The following is a 17296-nucleotide window of genomic DNA, read 5'->3' as shown; positions in this document are numbered from 1 at the left end:
GTCTCCATGGATGCGGGCCCAGCAGGAGGAAGTTCTGCGCCTGTCTGGAGGCCACATCAAACAACCTGGGGAGCACCTTTCTGTTTGAGAACCAGGAACCACACGGCTCTTTAATCCTCAGACGCCAAGTACTGCCAGCTCCCTCACCAGCCACTGTGGCCTCCAGGCTCAGATTGAGAAGCTTGGAGGTACACTAAGTGCCAGTACCTTTACAGCAGCAGCTCCCGTCCCATCCAGAGCAGCGCTATCCAGAAGCTGTCACCCCCTTGCCATCGCTTGCTACCTGCACGAGAAGTGCAGTGGGTTTCTGTCCTGCGTGTATTGGACAAACACGCACATCCCAGAGGACACACCACCCTTTGTACTGAATGGGTTGCCATGGGTTGAAACAGGCCATGGACTCACTTGGCTCTGCCCAGGAGAGGAAGGCAAGCCAGACAGGAACAGACAGATTCAGAGACGAGCTTCAGGAAAGCTTTTTATTCACAAACAAGTCAGCATGGTCAGGAACAGAACGATACATCTGCCATATGGCAAGAGTGACCACTCAGTCAGCAGGAACACGGAGTGTTTGCACAAAAGACTGGGGGTTTCAGTAGGGAACCACAGCACCATGTGCAAAGTCCCTTTCTGAGGGACCTCGAACGCCCCTGAACTAGAGCAACGTATAGACAAAGCGCCAAACCCCTTAAGTCCTTACTTGCTCTCTCAAGCACCAGTCCAGGTGACTCTGCCACACAGAGAGATATTACCACGGCCAGAGACGTGCAAGTCGGGAACCAAGCCTCATCTCCTGAGGGTCAGGTTTGATGTGCCATCGCCCCCCACCAACTGCACAGCAAAGTTAGGAAACTCTCCTCCCAACTCAGTACTTCAACTAGGTGTTCCCCAAAGCCTGCCACGAGCGCTTGGAGATCCCAGATATCGCAGAGCTGTGACGGGCAGAGCCATCCCAAATACACAGCTCAGATACCGATACAGGTCACGCACAGTTCAGCGGAGAAGAGCTGGTTCCTGCAGGTTCAAAGCACCTGCTGCCTTCAGGCATTTTAGTTCCACCACAAGCAATCAGCTGGTCAGAAAGCGCCTTCTGTAAGTGACAGTCTTCCCAGCCTCGATTTTCCCCTAGGATAGTCCAGCTCAGCCAACAGAAATGGGGTTCTTGTGGAAGGAGGCCTCACTGGGACTCCCTCCAGGACATACAACAACCTCCCTGGCTTCACAGTGATGTTTAATCCCTGCTTTGCCCAAATATTCACATTTAAAAGAAATAAAAGGCTTTCTTGCCACATTCATCTGAAGTGGAAAACGTCAACCCACAGAGCTGGAGTTCCCCTAAGCTGCTGCTGTCCGTGAGGTCATGTCACGACTGCGGTGCTGCAGCTTCTCTACACCAATATAGGTGCCCCACGTGCTCGGGAACGCCCTCCTAGGGGTCGGGAGCCCCCAGCCTCTGTTTCAGCATCAAGTACTGCAAAAGAAAGAAAACCAAGCATTAACGATTAAATCCCAGAGACCTACCAGTAGGAAAGCACCTACCCTTGCAGATCAGCCAGCAAAATCATTGCACTTGGCCGGAAGATGCACGAGTCTCACCTTTCAAGCGATGCAAATAGCAGCTCGCTAAGCTAGCCGGTGCCTCGGTATATACCACTGCATTGCACAGACAGGACGGTCACCAACATAACAACGTCCCTGGAGCAGGCCAGGAGCAAAGCTTGTAACCAGATCTAAACAGCTCCTGTTTTCCTTCATCATTCCTTTTTTTTTTCCCCCCAGAGAAGGAAAAAAAGAAAAGGGCACTGCCATCATCCAGTCCAGTCCTTGGGTAACTGAACTGTCACCGTTCAACCCCAGTCCCACCGCGGACGGCTGCAGACAGGCACTGCTCTGACCCACTGCTTTGGAAGAGGAGGGTCAGGCCCTTACGTTTTTACGGCTGACAATAGCTTGTTGCAACCACAGCAGCTCCATGATCAAGTGATTTCTGTAGGACTGGAGACCAGACCGAGTTCGAGGAAGCTCCTTTATGTCCTCAAGTGGAATTTCTGCAAAGAAACGGAAGAATAACCTATTATTAGAACCAAGATTCAGATGGCACCTACTGTCTCTCCTGCACCGAGTTGTTCTAACCTCTCCAGGATACTCAAGGTTTTGCTTCTCCAAGGACCAACGTGCCCCCGGCACTCGCCACCGCGTCGCTCAGACCACGCAGGAGAGCGCACGCCGCACCCCCGCTCCCGTCTCTTACCCAGGCAGGCTTCAAGCGACTCTGCCTCCGGGACAGCGCTGTCCCACACAGAGGATACGCTGCTGCCGTTCTGCCAATCCTCGCTCTCTGCTGGGGCGCCGCACCCCTTTTCAGTGCGTTTATCGAGGTTTGGGGAGCTCACTCCACCGCCTTCGCCCGCGGAGCTCAGTTCTTTCTCGCTTTGCAGCTGGGCTGTAGGTTTCACGCTGCTGCAGACCCAGTCCCGGTCTGGTTCAGAGGCGTCCAGCTCCTCCTGCGGTTTTTCTGCGCTGGCCTCGTCACTCGGTACAGCCTCCCACGGACCCCGACACTTCCCTTGCATTGGCTTCTCAAGGGGCAACACGTGAGAGATTAAACAAACATAAAAAATAATCTAAAGATCTGAGAGGTGGCTCTGCTGCGGGCCAGAGGCTCTGCCCAGCCAGAGATCTGCCGTTAGCAGCACTCCTGCCACGACACCGATGTGCTCTGGTTTGAACCATCGCAAACTTTTTAAAGGATCTTTCTTCCAGAAGTGGTAAATACATTAGAGAGCGGCGCTCAGCCTCCGCAGGAGCGGGTCCGGCCGTTCAGTATGACCGGGTGAGGTGAGTGCCCGGGGCCAAGACCCGCAGGAGGAAGAAATCCTCAGTCAGGGACTGAGGGGCACAAGTCAGGGAGAGTCTTACGGGCCTTGGCTGTGGTATCACCGTTTTTAATTTGGACGAAATAGGGGTTCCGGGGACTATGCTGCAAATGCACCGCCTGCGGTGCAGCTGCCCAGGCCGCCCCACCCGCACCGACCCGCCGTACCCCCGCGCTCCTCCCCGTCCTGACCCACGGACCTCGGGGACAAACACGGGCCGGGGCAGGAACCGTCCCCTCCACTCCAGCCGGCTCAGGTCTCCCTCGATCTCCCGCACCGCCTCCTCGTACTCCGCCCGCAGGCTCCGAAAGCGCTTCCGCAGCAGGTAGCCCCTGACACAGGCCTGTGGGCACGGGCCGGAGGAGCGGCTGGAGCCACCGAGACCCCCCCCCCCGCCGAGCCCCCTCCCCACGCCCCCGCGGGACGCGGCCCGGCGCACAAGGAGCAAACGCGTCCCACGTCTGGCACCGAGGCGGGTTTTAATGAGGCAGCGCCGGCTGAGCAGGGCCCCCGCCACCCCCGCGGGAGCCCCCCCCTCCAGCTGTGCAGCCCCCTCCCTTCCCCGTGATGTCCCCTCCCAGCCGGGTCCCCCCACGGGGACCCCCCCTCCCAGGCGTGCTTCCCCACGGGGACCCCCCTCAGCCATGTTCACTCACGGGTGTTCCCCCGCCCCCTCCAGCCGGGCCCCACCGCGTCCTCCCACGGGCCCCCGCCCATTCGGGCCCCCCAAGGCCCCGTCCCGGGCGGGCCCCCACCTGCAGGCGGGTCACGGCGCGGAGCAGCCGCCGCCACCCCTCCGCCTCCGCCTGCGGCCCCAGCGCCGCGGCCATGGCCGCCGCCGTAACGGGGCGCCACCTGATGGCGTCATCCGGCCGCGCCGCTGAGCCCCGCCCCCCCGCCCGTCACCGCGGGTCCCCCAAGATGGCGGGGGCGGTGTTGGTGTCGCCGGGCCCGAGCGGCCCCGCTGTCCCCGCGTTTCGTGACCGGTGTCGCCTCCGTCGGCCCTTCCGCGGGGGGGTGGCCCCGGTGCGGGGCTGCCGTGGGGTCTCCTGGGGGCGGCCGCCCCCCAGCCGGGCCGGGCACGGGGTCAGGCGGCCGCGTCCTCGGGGTCGGGGCTCTCGGCCAGGTGCAGCTTCTGTCTGAGCGCGGGTCAAGGGAAAGCGCCCTGCCCCCGCCGTCACTGCCACCGCCACCGCTGCCACCATCACTGCCCCCGCCGTCACTGCCACCGCTGCCACCATCACTGCCCCCGCCGTCACTGCCACCGCCACCGCTGCCACCGCCATCGCTGTCACCATCACCGCCCCCGCCCCGCGCCCAGCACAGGATACATGGAGCTGCTGAGCTCCTCCAGCTGCGGGAGGCCAAGGCAGAGGCTGAGGCGCTGGCGGGGGCCCCGGGCCAGCGGGGGGCCCCGGCGGTGGCAGCGGGGGCCGGGCAGGGGGCGAGGGGCGAGGGGCGGGGGGACCCTCACGTGTGCCAGCAGCTGGTCCAGGTTCCTGTCGGCCGCCACCTTCTTCTGCTCCTCGGGGAGCTCCTCCACGCAGACGTCGAGGCCGAAGTGGAGCCGCGCCAGCTTCTCCTGCATCTCCCGCACATGCTCCAGCTGCTCGAAGCAGCACTCCTTCCCTGCGCCCGGGCGGCAGCCGTCAGCGCCCGCCGGCCCCGGCCCCCCCAGGCCCTCCCCGGCCCCCCCCAGCCCCTCACCGAAGGCCTGCAGCTTTCCCGAGTGGAAGTCGCTGAGGAGGCTGAGCAGCCCCCCCTCCATCTCGCAGACGTCGGAGACGTCGGTGAGGAAGCTGTGCTGCAGCGGGGCCCCCCGCGCCGCCCCCGCACCGCCCGCCCGCCCCCGCTCCTTGCTCGTCCTGCGTGGGGAGCAGAGAGGGGAGGGCTGGGGGAGCATCGCCCGCACCCGGCCGGGCCCCGCACCGGAGGGGCCGCGGGGGGGCCGGCGGTCACCCCCGCGCCGGCACTGACCGCCTGAGCCGGCCGCGCTGCCTGGGCGAGGGCAGGGTGGGCAGCGGCGACGTGAAGGACGCGCTCTTGCTGGGGGGCAGCGGCCGCGGGGCCCCGGCGGGCGCCGGCTGGGCCAGGCAGGCCCTGGGGCTCCGCTTCTTCCTCCGGTCCTCCATCGCGAAGGGGCGCGGGGAGGGGACCCCGTGCGGGACCGGACGCAGCTCTCGGCGGCTCCTTCCCCGCGCGGCGCCTCTCGTCCCCGGAGCGGGCAGCTCTGCCCCGAGCTGGCGGAGGTTGGGGTCGCCCCAGGGAGCGGCGCCGGGGCGATGCCGCCCCTCCTGCCTCCGCCTGTGGGGCAGCGGGGGGGGGGGCGCCCCGGGACCCTCAGCGCAGCAGCGTTGCCGGCCGCGGCCACGGGTGAGCCGCAGCGGGGCTCCACGGGCCGCGCCGCGGCGGGAGGGCCGAAGCCGGGAGCTCGGAGCCGGGCGCCGGCGGCCGGGCTGAGGCTGCGCTGTCCCGGCGTCTGCGCTGGAGCACCGCGGCCCGAACGAAGAGCGGCTGGGAGCTGCCGGCCCGGCCTCGGCTCTCCGCGCCTTCCCCAGCGCTGCAGAAAAGAGGATTTCGGCCACGCGTGCCCCCGGGCCGAGCGATCCCGGCTGCCCTCAGCGAGAGCGGGGCAGAGACCGCCTGGGGCGGGGGGGGAGGACTCGGACGACGACGACGACCGTCACCCCCGAGGCACCAGCCAAGCCCCCCCCGTGCCCCGGGGCCCTTCGTGGCGGCGGGATGGGGCTGCCGCGGGAGCCGCTTTGTCCGCAGCCTCCGGTCACCCTCCCCGAGCGCCGCGGTGGCGCGGGGGGGGGACACACACGACACACCGACCTGCGGCAGGCCCCGGTCCAGGCCTGCGGTGCCGACCCGGCCGCGTCCCCGAGCCCGCCGGCCACCTGCCCCCGCAGCCCCGGGGCTGGGATTTGCATTTAAAGGGAAAGGGGACTTCCTCCGGCGTGTCCCCGGGGCGGTGGCACTGCCGGACAGCGGCTGCCCCACCCGCGTGCAGCGCGGCCGGGCCTGGCCCCAGCCTCAGCGCTGGCACCGGCTTCGCGCGGGCGAGGGGGAGCGGGCAGGATCCGGCCCGCGGCCCCGCACGGCTGCAGCCCGGCACCGCTGGCGCAGCGAGGGCCTGGCGTGGGCCTCGGGGTCCGTTGCCGTGTGCCTTCCCCAGGAGCGGCCCGGCAGACCCGGGGTCACCCCCTTCAGCCCCCCCCCGGCCCCGTGGGATCACAGGGTCCACCTCTGCGGGAACGAGCCTCCCGCCCTCACGCAGGGGCGAGATTAAGGACAGGTCCCGGCCCCTCAGCAGGGGCAGAACTGAACGCAGCTTTTTATTTAAATCCTCGCAGGACTTTAAGCCAATCTCAGGCATTTTGGAGCCGGTGCAGACGCCAGGGACAGGCCAGTCAGGGGGTCGATACCCCCAGTGCCAGCACCTGCAGGGCAGGGGGGGGCCTGGCGCAGCACACGGCGCTCAGTGGCTGCCCCGGCTTGAGGGGGGAGAGACGCATGTGACATCTCAGGGGGTCCTGGGGACAGACCCACCCGACCGACGTCCCCTCACCTCCGCAGCAGAAGGTCCCTCCCAGGCGAGGCCCCAGGAAGCCGGGGAAGCCGTGCCCAGCAAAGCCTGGTGCGGCCTCCCCGCTCCCGCTCCCGTGCCCCAAATCTTCACTCCCAAACGTGGCCTAACGAACGAGAAAGAACAGAGGCAGCAGCGGTGAGGGTGGGTGCATTTCTATTGGATAGGAAGATACGTACAATAGCCCCCGCAGAGGTTATCCGTACCGTAACAGGGAAAAGAAAAAAAAAGAGGGGGCGGTTGGTGACTTTCTAAGAGGTTTTTCTTTTACTGAAAGCAGGAAGAGAAGTCCAGAGCCCGGCTGCAGCCCTCGCTCAACCCAGCTGCTGGGAACGGGGTGCTCCCACCAGGCCAGAGCTACATTCACTTGCTCGGGGGCTCCTGCCGGCTCCTTCCGGAGGCAAACACGTCCCCTACGCTGGAGGAAGCAACACTGACAGCGGGGGGCCGGAAGACAAAGCCACGCTCGGCTCCGGGGAACGCGTCCCAGTGGATGTTCAAGACTGTGGCTCAGCGGAGACTCGTTAGACCCCGTCTCTGCGGCAGCCAGCCACGTTCGTTAGACCTGAACTCGCTGGAGTCCCTGTGGAGGAAAGGAGGAGGCGGAGGCACCTCCCGTGGGCTGCTCCCCCAGCAGCGAGGCAGGTCCTTCGCGAGGGCACCGTACAATTGCGGAGAGAAGACGCAAGAGCGGCTGTGTTGCCAGAAGAGAAACCAAAGCTGTTCCGCTGAACGCATCCACTGCGAGGAACGGCTCCGGCCAGCTCGCTTCAGCTTCAAGCAAAAGGAAGGCAATGCTGAAAATAAAGTCTGTCGTAAGGAGAAGCTGCAGCAAGGAGGTTTCCAAGCAAGTAGAGGTCTCCCAAAAGAACAGTGAAAAGAGTCTTGAGGAACTAAGGAGAAATCCCCCAAGCCCTGTGCCAGCAGGCCCCACGTCTGTCCATAAACACCCTCCCAGCACAACAGGGTCCTTTGGGCGAGGGCTTCACCCTGTGGGCAGAGGCCGCAGGGACCCTCCCAGACACAGCGGCACTTGGGAGATGCTCTTCTGAGAAAGCAGAGAGGGAAGGGAGAAAGGGGGAGCTGCGATAGCACCAGCACGGCCGGACTGGAGGGCCCACGGGGGTCTGATGCTGCGGAAGGGACCAGCCCACAGCACGGTCCTTGTGCTGGTCCCGGCGATTCGGCTTAAGCAGCAGGTCGTGGAGCAGACGCAGGTTTTATCCTCCTGGAGCCCCAGTTCTGTGGATGCCTCCGAGACCGCCCGCTCGGCACCGAGGGATGGGCCGGGGAGGTCCTGACGCGGGGACAGAGGAGCTCGGGTGGAGCCTCCCCGTCCCCTTGCACAACTGATCACACGCACTTGTGCAAAACACTTGGGAATTAGACCTTTGGATTAACTGTTTAATACACTTGTGCACGTGTGCGTATAGCAAAGAGGCAACTGTGAATCATAAGGCTATTGAGACATTGGCAGGTTCTGGAAAGAGCAAAGGCCCCGCGGGAGGCCTGGGTGAACCAGGCACCCCCTGTTTCTCTGCTTCTTTTTGTCCCGGTGCAATACACAAAATTCACACAGAGGAGGGGAAACGGCTTCTTTCCCCCTCGTTTGCTCAGCTCACGCAGGAGAGAGCTGCCAGCTGGGGCACGAGGAAACAAGAGCAAGTCCGGGAGCTCCCTCCTGCCCGACGCAGAGGAGGGAGGGAGAATCCAGCACCGGGAAACGCTTCGGTTCCCCCCTGCTCGGCTCGTTTGCCTTCACTCCATGCGAGAGTCGCCGTGAAGGTGGAGGCGGCGATGCGTCCAGCTGTCCCAGCGCCGCGTGCCGGGGCAGATCCACGCAGCCGCTTTCCTGAGCTGCGCTAGATTTTAGGGGAGTCGCAGCCTGCCAATGACACGGTCTTTTAGTGAAAGGGACGATCAGTTGAGTCTCCATATATTAGTTATTCACGCACACGCAGGGAGGTGGGTCATTCTAGTTTTCATGTATATCCATATATAAAGTGTACGTTGCCCTGCACATATTTTATATATCATATATATATCATATATATATATATATATATAAAATTTTAAAAACCCTCCAAAAACCTAAGCTATGAAATCTCAAATCCCCAGGAGGGCTGTCCTCTCGCACCTCTCCAAGGACCAGGAGAGGGGCATCAGATCGAGTCCGTGGAAACATTCACGTTACCCTCCCTCGCCCTACCTCTGCCTGCCGCACGACGGGCTCAGTCAGCGCCCGGAGCGCCTTCCTCAGTCCCACTCTGCCCCAAGGCTCCTATGCTCAGTTCTCCCAGGCTCTCCGCGGGATCCGTGCTGTGCGTCGGCTTTCCCGAGTGAAGGCAATCCTCAGCCAGGCGCTGCTCTGCTGGAGCACCTCCCGCCGCCGCCGCCTCGCAGCCGTCCCGAGATGGGTCCTTCAAAGGCTCCAACAGGTCGGTGTCTGCCCGGGGCGCGTGGGCACACAGGTCCTGCACCTTCTTATTGAGGTCGTTGCGCTCTGTCTGCAGGGCTCGGCACAATTTCTCCAAGCGCTGGATTTTCACCTGAAGCCCCTCTAACTCTTTGTCCCGAAGGGTTTTCTGCAAATAGAGAGGCAGTTGAGACTCTACCACGCTGGGGACAGAGAGGCAGGAAGGGAGCGAGATGAAACCTCAGATGGAAGTTCAAAGGGAAAATACTTGTGACCAAGCAAACATTTGGCATTCAAAGAACCTGATGCTACCGTCACTGCTTCTTTCTTCCTTTGCCCCCACAAAGGCCAAGTGCCGCTGAGACTTCTGCGCACCTCTGCACTAATTAACCATCGCGTCTGCCACGCGACAGAGGGCTCCTACCACCATGTACAGGGAAGGAAATCAAGCTGAAGGGAAAAACACAACCTCCCGCCCAGCCCGCCTGCAGTAAGACAGGAGCTGTCCTGCTGTCCCTCAGCTCTGGCCCAACACCACGCAACACATCACCACGCTGCTCCAGCTGCCTGCCTCAGCACAGAGGGACAGCCAGAGCCTCCTCACCTCTTCAGCCATTTCCAAGAGAGCCTTGTTGCTGCTCTCCCAGCGAGAGCGGTACATAGTGGTCTCTTTCTCCAGCTTCTTGATTTTCTTCGTCATCTACAGAATCGCGGTGACAAAAAGGGAACAAATAAGCCACAAGCAGAGCGCTGCAGTCAGTTACATCTCACATGTCCTCATACAGGCACCCACTGTCCCAGCGCAGGCAGTGAGGTTCTGCTGTCTCCTTGTGTCACTGCAGTCAGCTTCACCAGAGGGAAACACTGACCAGGTAACCACAAACCAGGAGACAGGGGTAGCGCTGCTTGTTCTGACACAGGTGGGGCACAGCAAGGACAGAATCCCTCTTCTATGAGCAGCCAGCTCGTGGCTGATTTTAATATCAGCAAAACTAAACAAAACTGCAGAGCTGCGGCTCTTCCAGCTCGCAGAAACATCGAGGACAGACAGAGTGCCTCCAGCCCACATGAGCTCTGCTGGGCAGCAAAAGTGTTACCCACCTTCTCCATCTCCTGTTTAAATGTCGTGAACACTTCACTGCTTTTGGAAAGGGTGTTCTGGAATTCTTCAAACTTCTCTGTGTAGAGAGCCAGCTGCAGGGAGAGACAGGGTTACAGCTCCTCACTGCTCAGCACAGCACCTCCTGACAGCCTTCCCCAGGAGAGGGGAGATGGCAGCCAAGAGCTGAGCTGGTTATCTTGTGACTGGACTTTACAACAAACAAACCGGCAGCACGGAGCTGCTCTGCCAACATTAGGTACTGGGGAATGTGGAAAAATTCTTTCCTAGGGAAACATCCTCAGATGTGTTCTGTAAACATCTCCTGGCCTTGGCGGGAGGCACTTGCTGGGTCTGTCTCAGCAAGGTACAATCACATGACTGCTCCCAGCACTGGGAAATGCGCTGGTAAGAACCAAGGCCCCTTTCTCCCCAAAGGCAGAATTGCTGAAGGAAGTCTCAGCTCACACCATGCTGACACAGGCTCACCAATACCAAACCCAGGAGCAATCCTACCCCTGTGTGTTTTCCAGATTAAGGAACTTTGGGTTGTTCCCTGCTTAGAGAGGAAGGAAAAAAAACAAACAAATAACCAGGCTGAGCACACAGACCAGGTAACTCACCTGCTGCTTGAGGTGGGTCTCCTGCTGCTTCATCAGCTCACACATCCTCTGCGATTCCACAGCTTCCTTCAGCAGCTAGGGAAGAGCAAAAGCAGTTACCTGGCTGCCACCAGGGAAGGCTCTCAACATGCCCCTGCAGGGCTGGCGCTTTGCCTGGAGACAGGAGCGGGCTGAGTGAAACACAAAGAGCAGAGCAGGGCTCCAGCCTTGCTCCTGAAGCCGCTCGGGAGCGGTCACCGCTGGGGACACAGGAGGCCTGGGATGGCCTGATCTGATTTGGGCTCAGCACTCAGGGATCCGACAGTAACAAGCCTCCACAGAGGGACAAGGCAAAAAGCGAAGTGCTCACAACCATTAGAGAATTGCTCTAAGACTTACAAAGTCCTTCTCCCGCTGGTGTCTCTCCTCAGCTTCCTTCAGCATTTCCTGTGCCTGCTGGAGCTTGGCGTCCACCAGCTGCTGCTGCAGGTCCTTGTGTTTGAACACCTTATCAATGTGCTGCCAAGGGAACACCGCCAGTCACTGACATGCTCAGCCCAGTCCTTGCTGCCCAGGCAGCGACCCCAAGGGAAGATCCCAGAGCCCAGAGGCCCCTCTTCTCCCCTCCAGCAGCAGAAACACGCTTCACTGGGCAGAATGGATGTACCGGAGCAGCCCTACACCAGGTCTCCCACCCTGACCCACCTCTTCCCGCAGCTCGTACTGCTCGATGAGCTTCTTGAGCCGCTCTGCCAGCTCCATGTTCTCCTGGCGCAGCTTGGAGTTCCTCTCGTTGTGCTGCTCCATCTGGAGCTGGATGTCATTCAGCGTCACCTGGAAGTGGGATGTCACCTCCTTCCGCTTCTCCTCTTCCTCCCGTGCGCGCTGGACGCCCTCCTCCTGCGCGAGAAAGGCAGAGAGAGCAGGGACATGTTATCCTCTGTGCTGGGCAGGTGAGCAAACCCACCCAGCCTCCCACGATTGCTTATATCAGTCAGGAAGGGACTTTGAGCCACTGCCTGACAGCCCCCTTCCTCAGCCTGCTTTGGGCCTTTCCCCTCCCTTTCTCCACTGAACAAACCCTGAAATAACACTCAGGCACGGTGGATAATGATGGCTTAACAGTAAAATTAAAGCACTGCCCTGACAGTAGGCTGTGGGCAATCACCGGTAAAGGTAAGTTTGCCAAAATGGCTCACAGCCCCACAGCAAGTGATCCAAGCGCTTGGTGTGAAGCGGCTCCTGGAATAGTGCCCAGGAAACACTTGCCTTGAGGGTGCGGTTGTGTCTCTGGAGCTCGCGGCACAGGCTCTCCAGCTTGCTGCGGGCCAGGATGGCCTTGCTGTGCTCGCTCTGCAGGTGGTCCTTTTCTTGCACCAGCTGCGTCTGCTTCTTCTGCAAGATCTTCATCTGTTTCTGGGAGTTACGGTGCTCTTCCAGCTAGGACAGGGGAGCAAAGGGCACAGATGCAGCAAAACAAACCAGGGCAATATGCTGTGCCCCTTTGAGGGGACTCGGGGATCAAAACAGTGCTCTCTGTGCTCTGAGAGGAGGACAAGAGTTTTATAACACAAAAGATGCCACTTTTGAGCAGAGCAGGACTGACACAGAGCCCGAGATCCCCTGGACAGGGCCTTTCTCCTTCCTGAACTGGTGTCCTGCTAGAATCTGAAAGACTTGCACGTTCATCCAGCGCCTCCACGCACATGTGGCTTAAATGCAGCAGAGCTCTGAGCACAGGGAAAACCTGAACACGGCCACTTCGGACACGCACAGACAGTCCCACACCTCTCCTCTGCACTGGATCCACGCACAGAACTAGATCCGTGCCTAGAACTCCTAGCTCTGGTTAAATGTGGCATCAGGCTTTGCGTGCGTTGTATGGCTGAATGTGCACGCGTAGCAGCATGGTGACTCTGCCAAACGCACATTTCTTGCTAGGAAATTATCAACAGAAATGCAACGACTGAGTGGTGCAGACAGGAGACATATCCATGTGGTCCTCTGGCACAGCTGGGCCTGCCAACTCACAGCTCAGCCCTGCCTGCAGAGAGATCAGGACACGCAGGCTCAGCAGAACAGACCTGGCCACAGTACACTCCTGGGACAGGATGGGCAAGAGATGCAGCTTCCGCATTAGAGGAGCAGAGAAAAAACAGATCTGAAGTCCTCTTACAAGCAGATTTGCCCAAAATACTCCTGTCCATGCTTACGCCCCTGCAAACAACAACGCCTGGCTGGGCCAAGCAACGTCTGTCCTCTGATATTTGGACATCCAGCACTGCAGAAGTCCCAGAACACACACTGCAAAGCTACATGTGTGTTTCTGGACTGTCCCTCTCAACATCAAGAAAAAAAAAAATCTACAGCCATCTTCCGCCTCGTCCGGCAGCTCCCGTGCTCACTGCTGCAGTGTCCTCCCCCAGCCCCAGAGCCTGGAACGAAGAAATAAGCACTCACCAGCTCAGCGTATTTCTTGCACAGTGCTGCTAGTTTCTCCTCTGGCGTGCTCAGGGTGTTCAGCGTCTGCATCAGCAAAGTGATTTCTTTGCCTGGAATGAGACGTAGAATTAAAAATAAAATAAAATAAAGTAAAATCCCTTACACAGAGTTCTGGCTCATAAGGGCAAGGACAGGAGAGACAAATCAGGTCTCACAGCCGTGCCTGCCCTGGGCCAGAGCTACCATCTCCAGTGCCTTCTCAGGGCCCTGCCCCACAGATTTCACTGCATACAGTGGGTGAACAATTGAAGCAGCTGGGCAGAGACCTGGTTTTCAGAGCGGGGAAACCACCACTGGGCTGGCTAAAGACAGTTGCGTCCAGCAGAAGAGAAATCCACAGAATTCAGAGGCTGCAGCAGCACCCAGGAGCAGTCAGTGCCTTTGCAGCACTCGGTACATTTCCTCACATACCACAAAACAAGCCACCATATCGTTTCCAAATACTGCTGCACATCAGGCACCCAAGGCGCTTATTTCACTGAGGGCAATTAGCGCAGGAGAAAATCAATGTCTGCACCGAAGTTCTCAGGCTGGCAGCACAACCAGAGCAGGGAACCTCTTACCTAGGCCCTTGGCTTTCTTCTTTTCCTGAGCTTTCTTCTGATCCCGCTCCCCACACTCCTCGCCGGGTCGAAACTCTTCAGTCCCCTTCGTGCTTTCCTTCTCCCCGTTCATCTCGGGGCCGCCCGACTCCTGGTCACCGTTCCTCGGGGACTCGCTACGACACTTCTCGGCTTCTTCCGGCTCCGCGGGTTCACTCTGCCCGCTGTCCTCGCCTGGACCCTCCTGGCTGGCATCCACACAGTATGTGTTCAAGATGTCCTCAAGCTGTCTGCTTAGTTCTTCAGAGACGTCACGCACGGCAGGCCGGGAGGACTTGGTGTCCTCCTGTGCAAGAGGAGCTGTGGGAGATGGGAACACAAAAGCATGATACTCCCCCACACCGTCTATTTTCTGGTCTCTATAAACACACGGCAAAGGGAAGGTTTCCCAAGCACTCCACTGCACCAGGGCTGGCTAAACTTCCAGCAACATAAGCTGCTTTGTTCTGGCTGCGTCTCCAGCCAGCTGCCCTGACAATGGAGGTGCATTCCTAACAGCCTCTCTTTTGATCACTAGAGCATGACCAAGCCCCTGACATCTGTCAAGAGCAAAAATTCCCCCCCCCTCCCCACCATCCTTTAACGAAAGCAGGTTGTGCGTGAGCTTTTCCTCACAGGAACTGCCTGCTAACATCCCCAGAGCCAGGCTTTTTTACATTACAATAGATTTTTAAACCTGAGTTAGCATCTCTCCTCACATATAAGAGCAGCTGTGCTGTCTCAGATCAAATGTATCTTGTCCCCAACAGCAGACACTCAGGAGAAGAGCAGGCAGCACATCCTTCAGTACGCTTCTTTGCTTCCAAAGTTCCTCCAAATAAGAGACTTACAGCAGCTGGTTATAAAACTAACTCTACTCGCTGTGCGTTTGCTACATCTCACATTTACTAGGCATCAGAATACAAGGCAGGGTTAATTTTAACCAAGCACCGACTCAATTAGACCTGGTTTTCATCTTCCAGAGAGTTCTTTTTATGAAGTGCCAGTAACAGGGCAAGTCACTCAACACAACGCTGCCCCAAGGAAAGAGCTGTCTGACATTTTCTGAATGCCTGAACCCTTAAGGTCTAAGCAATGACAAACAACCCATCGTTTCCAGGTGAGAATCAACTCCACGCTTTGGTCAGGGAGCGGTAACTACTTCAGAACTGTACACACACACAAATAGGAAGAAACCAGGATTTTCTGCCCTAGAAATCACAGCTGCTCTTTTACAAGTCAAAAGAGCTGGATACAACGGCCCACCCTCACACAAAGAAAGCACCAGCCTGACTCTTTCCAGGCCCGAAACCCACCCTCATGTGGTTCCCGTGCCTCGCTGCTCGGGCTGTCAGCATCGCCATCAGCTGCGGGCAGGGAGTGGTGCACCCCAGGCCCCGGGGACTCCCCACCTTCCAGGGGTGCTGCGGCCTCCGGTGAGTTGCCTTCCTCCAGCACCAGATTGTTGCTCATTTTGGAAGAGCTTGCAGGCCGCGGGGCTGCTTTGGTCTCCCCGCCTTGGTTCTTCATTGTGACTCTTCTTCCCGCTCAGTCTCAACAAACCCTAGAGAAAGAGAAACGGCAACTCTACTTAATTTTAAGAAGTAACAGTCTGGGGGATTTTAGCAGTCATCAACCTGCACTGGGAAGGGACTTGCTCTCGGCAGAGGCTGCCACCTGCAGCTCCGCGCTGAGGAAAGCATAATTTAGTTTCCAATTTGCACCTCACTGCAAAAGTCTCCGTATCAGGATAACTCCTCTTCCAGCTGAGGAGAGCTGGAAGCAGCCCCCCCTAGAGCAAGGCAGCATCTCCTGACTCACAGACAGCACGCAGTTTTCCTAATCTGCTGGGCACAGCCTTCTCAGCCCTGGCTGTCCTTCCCCCTCATCCCCGCTGTGTTTTACTCTTGGATTTCAAAACTCGGAGCGGTCTGCGCACGCTGACAGAGAAACCCCCTCCCTGCGGCGGGGACCCGGAGACCAGAGCCTCAACAGCAGAAAGGGCAACACCTACTAAAACCGCATACCCGGCTGAGGAAAGCCCGCAGCTCCCCGGCAGAGCTGGTGCTCAGCGCTGAAAAGATTAACCAGCGTTGCCGCGAGCCAACGCTAACAGACCGAGCCCAAATCGCGGCTCCTCTCTCCTCATCCTCTCTCCCTCCGCAGGGTATGTATGTTCTCAGCCTTCCCACCCACAGCCTCTGCTCTAGTTATGACGCTAATTAGGGAGCAGAGGCAGCCGATGCTCCTAGTCTAGAGGCAAGGGACTGTTCCACGAGAAGCAGAGAACAGCTTTTCTTGCCGTTTTGCAGCAGTTACACAGAGACCTCGGCTTTTCCTCAGAGAACAGCCCAGGACAGGGCTTACGAAGGAAAAACACATGAGAAAATTAGCAGCGGCAGCAGCCAAGCACATGTGTCATCCACCCACGTGCAGGCTGGAGGCCGTGCCCCCTCCCACGGCGGGCCTGGCAGCACCGTTTCACGCCACACACATGCTCCAGAGCCTCGGGCGCACTTTTTCCTCCGCTGCTGTAAATAGCGTAACTCCCGTGCGCTTCCCAAGGCTCCGGCGGGCGATAACTGGCTCCGCAGCACCCCACGCACCCTCCACGTCTCACCCCGGGCGAGAGGCGACCGCTCTGACCCTGCCTCGGCCCTCGCCCCCAGCCTGGCTCCCCTCGCAGCCTCCTGCCCCCCTCTGCCCCAGCCCATGGCCCCTGACGTGGCTTCCTCAGCAGCCCCTGCCCTTGACACTGGCACCCCTGGCCTGCCCAGACCTCCCTCCCTGCCCCCCCAGCCAATGCCCCTGCTCCTCTCATTAGTCTTTCTGCCCTCCCTAATTAACACCCACCTCCCAGTCCGTATCCCCGTGCCCCCCCCGGTCACTACCCCTCTTCCCGGTACCCCCCTGACCCCGGTCCAGCGCTCCCACCCTGCCCCCACTACTGCCTCTGCCTTCACCCCCCTACGATCCTCCCACGACGTTAAAAGCAGACATGCACCACCCCCGCCCCCCAGCACCGCGGTGACGTCATGCACGCACCCCCGTGGCGTCAGCACCAGCGGTCTGACGTAGGTCTCCCCTCTCTCCTCAGCCAATCAGCGCGCGGGGCCCGGCGGCACCCCGGTACATCGGAGGAAAGGGGGAGGGGAGGGAGGACGGAGCGGCCCCCTCCCCGTGCGGCTCGTACCGGTGCCGGTACCGGTGCGGCTGCCCGCGGACGCTCCGCCCGGCTCCCCCGCCTCCCGCCGGCCTCTGCGCTGAGGGAAGCGGCTCCAGCCCGGGCCTCCCAGCGGGCACGCACTGCGCATGCGCCGGGCCGCGCCACCGCCCAATCAGCGACGGGGCGCCGCGGGGCCTGCCGGGAAAGACCGAGGAGAAGCGCCAGCCGCGGCGGGAGGCCCCGCGGACTACAGCTCCCGGCATGCCCTGCGCGCCGCCACCCTGGGGACTACAGCTCCCAGCGTGCCCCGCGCCAGCTCCCGGCCTGCCCCGCGCAGCGGGCCCAGCCGTTAGCGGTCCCGCACAGCCCCGTTCCCGGGAGCTCCGTGTTCCCGCTGCGGGAAGCCTCGCCTGAGGCACCGGGGAGCCCTCCCGCCAGCCCTGAAGGAGGGGGAGACACGGC

At 60.3% G+C, this 17296-nt stretch overlaps 3 protein-coding genes across 13 annotated transcripts; all 3 read right to left on the bottom strand.

Moving 5' to 3' along the window:
* Positions 1-470: 470 nt before the first annotated feature.
* Positions 471-3763, bottom strand: IQCC (IQ motif containing C). Of its 6 annotated transcripts, none has more exons than XM_072885251.1 (6): positions 3632-3760; positions 3076-3219; positions 2252-2579; positions 1930-2048; positions 1597-1695; positions 471-1471 (listed from the first exon to the last, which is right to left on the bottom strand). In XM_072885251.1, exons 1-5 carry the CDS (start codon positions 3704-3706, stop codon positions 1624-1626), a joined length of 738 nt encoding a protein of 245 aa, XP_072741352.1. In that variant the 5' UTR covers positions 3707-3760; the 3' UTR covers positions 471-1471; positions 1597-1623. The 6 variants fall into 6 exon arrangements, with proteins under 6 accessions (XP_072741352.1, XP_072741353.1, XP_072741357.1 ...); XM_072885252.1 differs by having other exon boundaries at positions 2252-2576; positions 3632-3759; XM_072885256.1 differs by lacking the exon at positions 3076-3219 and having other exon boundaries at positions 3632-3763.
* Positions 3764-3826: 63 nt separating this feature from the next.
* On the bottom strand, positions 3827-5637 carry CCDC28B (coiled-coil domain containing 28B). 2 transcript variants are annotated; one of them, XM_072885259.1, is made up of 5 exons: positions 4854-5637; positions 4584-4741; positions 4351-4505; positions 4208-4230; positions 3827-4015 (listed from the first exon to the last, which is right to left on the bottom strand). In XM_072885259.1, the coding sequence occupies exons 1-5, from the start codon at positions 5006-5008 to the stop codon at positions 3964-3966; spliced, it is 543 nt and encodes a 180-aa protein (XP_072741360.1). In that variant the 5' UTR covers positions 5009-5637; the 3' UTR covers positions 3827-3963. The 2 variants fall into 2 exon arrangements, with proteins under 2 accessions (XP_072741360.1, XP_072741359.1); XM_072885258.1 differs by having other exon boundaries at positions 4208-4505.
* A 976-nt stretch (positions 5638-6613) lies between these two features.
* TXLNA (taxilin alpha) lies at positions 6614-16977 on the bottom strand. 5 transcript variants are annotated; one of them, XM_072885076.1, is made up of 12 exons: positions 16714-16977; positions 14985-15232; positions 13651-13989; positions 13046-13137; positions 11855-12025; positions 11291-11485; positions 10985-11104; positions 10607-10681; positions 9986-10078; positions 9489-9584; positions 8678-9053; positions 6614-8353 (listed from the first exon to the last, which is right to left on the bottom strand). In XM_072885076.1, exons 2-11 carry the CDS (start codon positions 15196-15198, stop codon positions 8700-8702), a joined length of 1749 nt encoding a protein of 582 aa, XP_072741177.1. In that variant the 5' UTR covers positions 15199-15232; positions 16714-16977; the 3' UTR covers positions 6614-8353; positions 8678-8699. The 5 variants fall into 5 exon arrangements, with proteins under 5 accessions (XP_072741177.1, XP_072741178.1, XP_072741176.1 ...); XM_072885077.1 differs by having other exon boundaries at positions 6614-7265; XM_072885075.1 differs by having other exon boundaries at positions 6614-9053.
* Positions 16978-17296: the final 319 nt, after the last annotated feature.

Source organism: Ciconia boyciana, chromosome 21, assembly GCF_034638445.1.
Source record: "Ciconia boyciana chromosome 21, ASM3463844v1, whole genome shotgun sequence".
Lineage (NCBI taxonomy): Eukaryota > Metazoa > Chordata > Aves > Ciconiiformes > Ciconiidae > Ciconia > Ciconia boyciana.
Note: the sequence above shows the minus strand (reverse complement) of the source record. Positions and strands in the feature narration are given on the sequence as shown.

Excerpts from the sequence above, each read along its gene's own strand:
- IQCC (XM_072885251.1), bottom strand. The coding sequence starts at position 3,706 with ATGGCCGCGGCGCTGGGGCCGCAGGCGGAGGCGGAGGGGTGGCGGCGG. Across the intron at positions 2,580-3,075 it reads GGCCCGTGTTTGTCCCCGAG|AAGCCAATGCAAGGGAAGTG; the intron begins GTCCGTGGGTCA and ends TTGCCCCTTGAG. Across the intron at positions 2,049-2,251 it reads GTCGCTTGAAGCCTGCCTGG|AAATTCCACTTGAGGACATA; the intron begins GTAAGAGACGGG and ends GTTTCTTTGCAG.
- CCDC28B (XM_072885258.1), bottom strand. The coding sequence starts at position 5,008 with ATGGAGGACCGGAGGAAGAAGCGGAGCCCCAGGGCCTGCCTGGCCCAG. Across the intron at positions 4,506-4,583 it reads GGGAAAGCTGCAGGCCTTCG|GGAAGGAGTGCTGCTTCGAG; the intron begins GTGAGGGGCTGG and ends GCCCGGGCGCAG. Across the intron at positions 4,016-4,207 it reads GAGGAGCTCAGCAGCTCCAT|ACAGAAGCTGCACCTGGCCG; the intron begins GTATCCTGTGCT and ends ACCCGCGCTCAG.
- TXLNA (XM_072885075.1), bottom strand. The coding sequence starts at position 15,198 with ATGAAGAACCAAGGCGGGGAGACCAAAGCAGCCCCGCGGCCTGCAAGC. Across the intron at positions 10,682-10,984 it reads ACCAGCGGGAGAAGGACTTT|CTGCTGAAGGAAGCTGTGGA; the intron begins GTAAGTCTTAGA and ends GCTCTTCCCTAG. Across the intron at positions 9,054-9,488 it reads TCTTGGAAATGGCTGAAGAG|AAAACCCTTCGGGACAAAGA; the intron begins GTGAGGAGGCTC and ends CTCTATTTGCAG.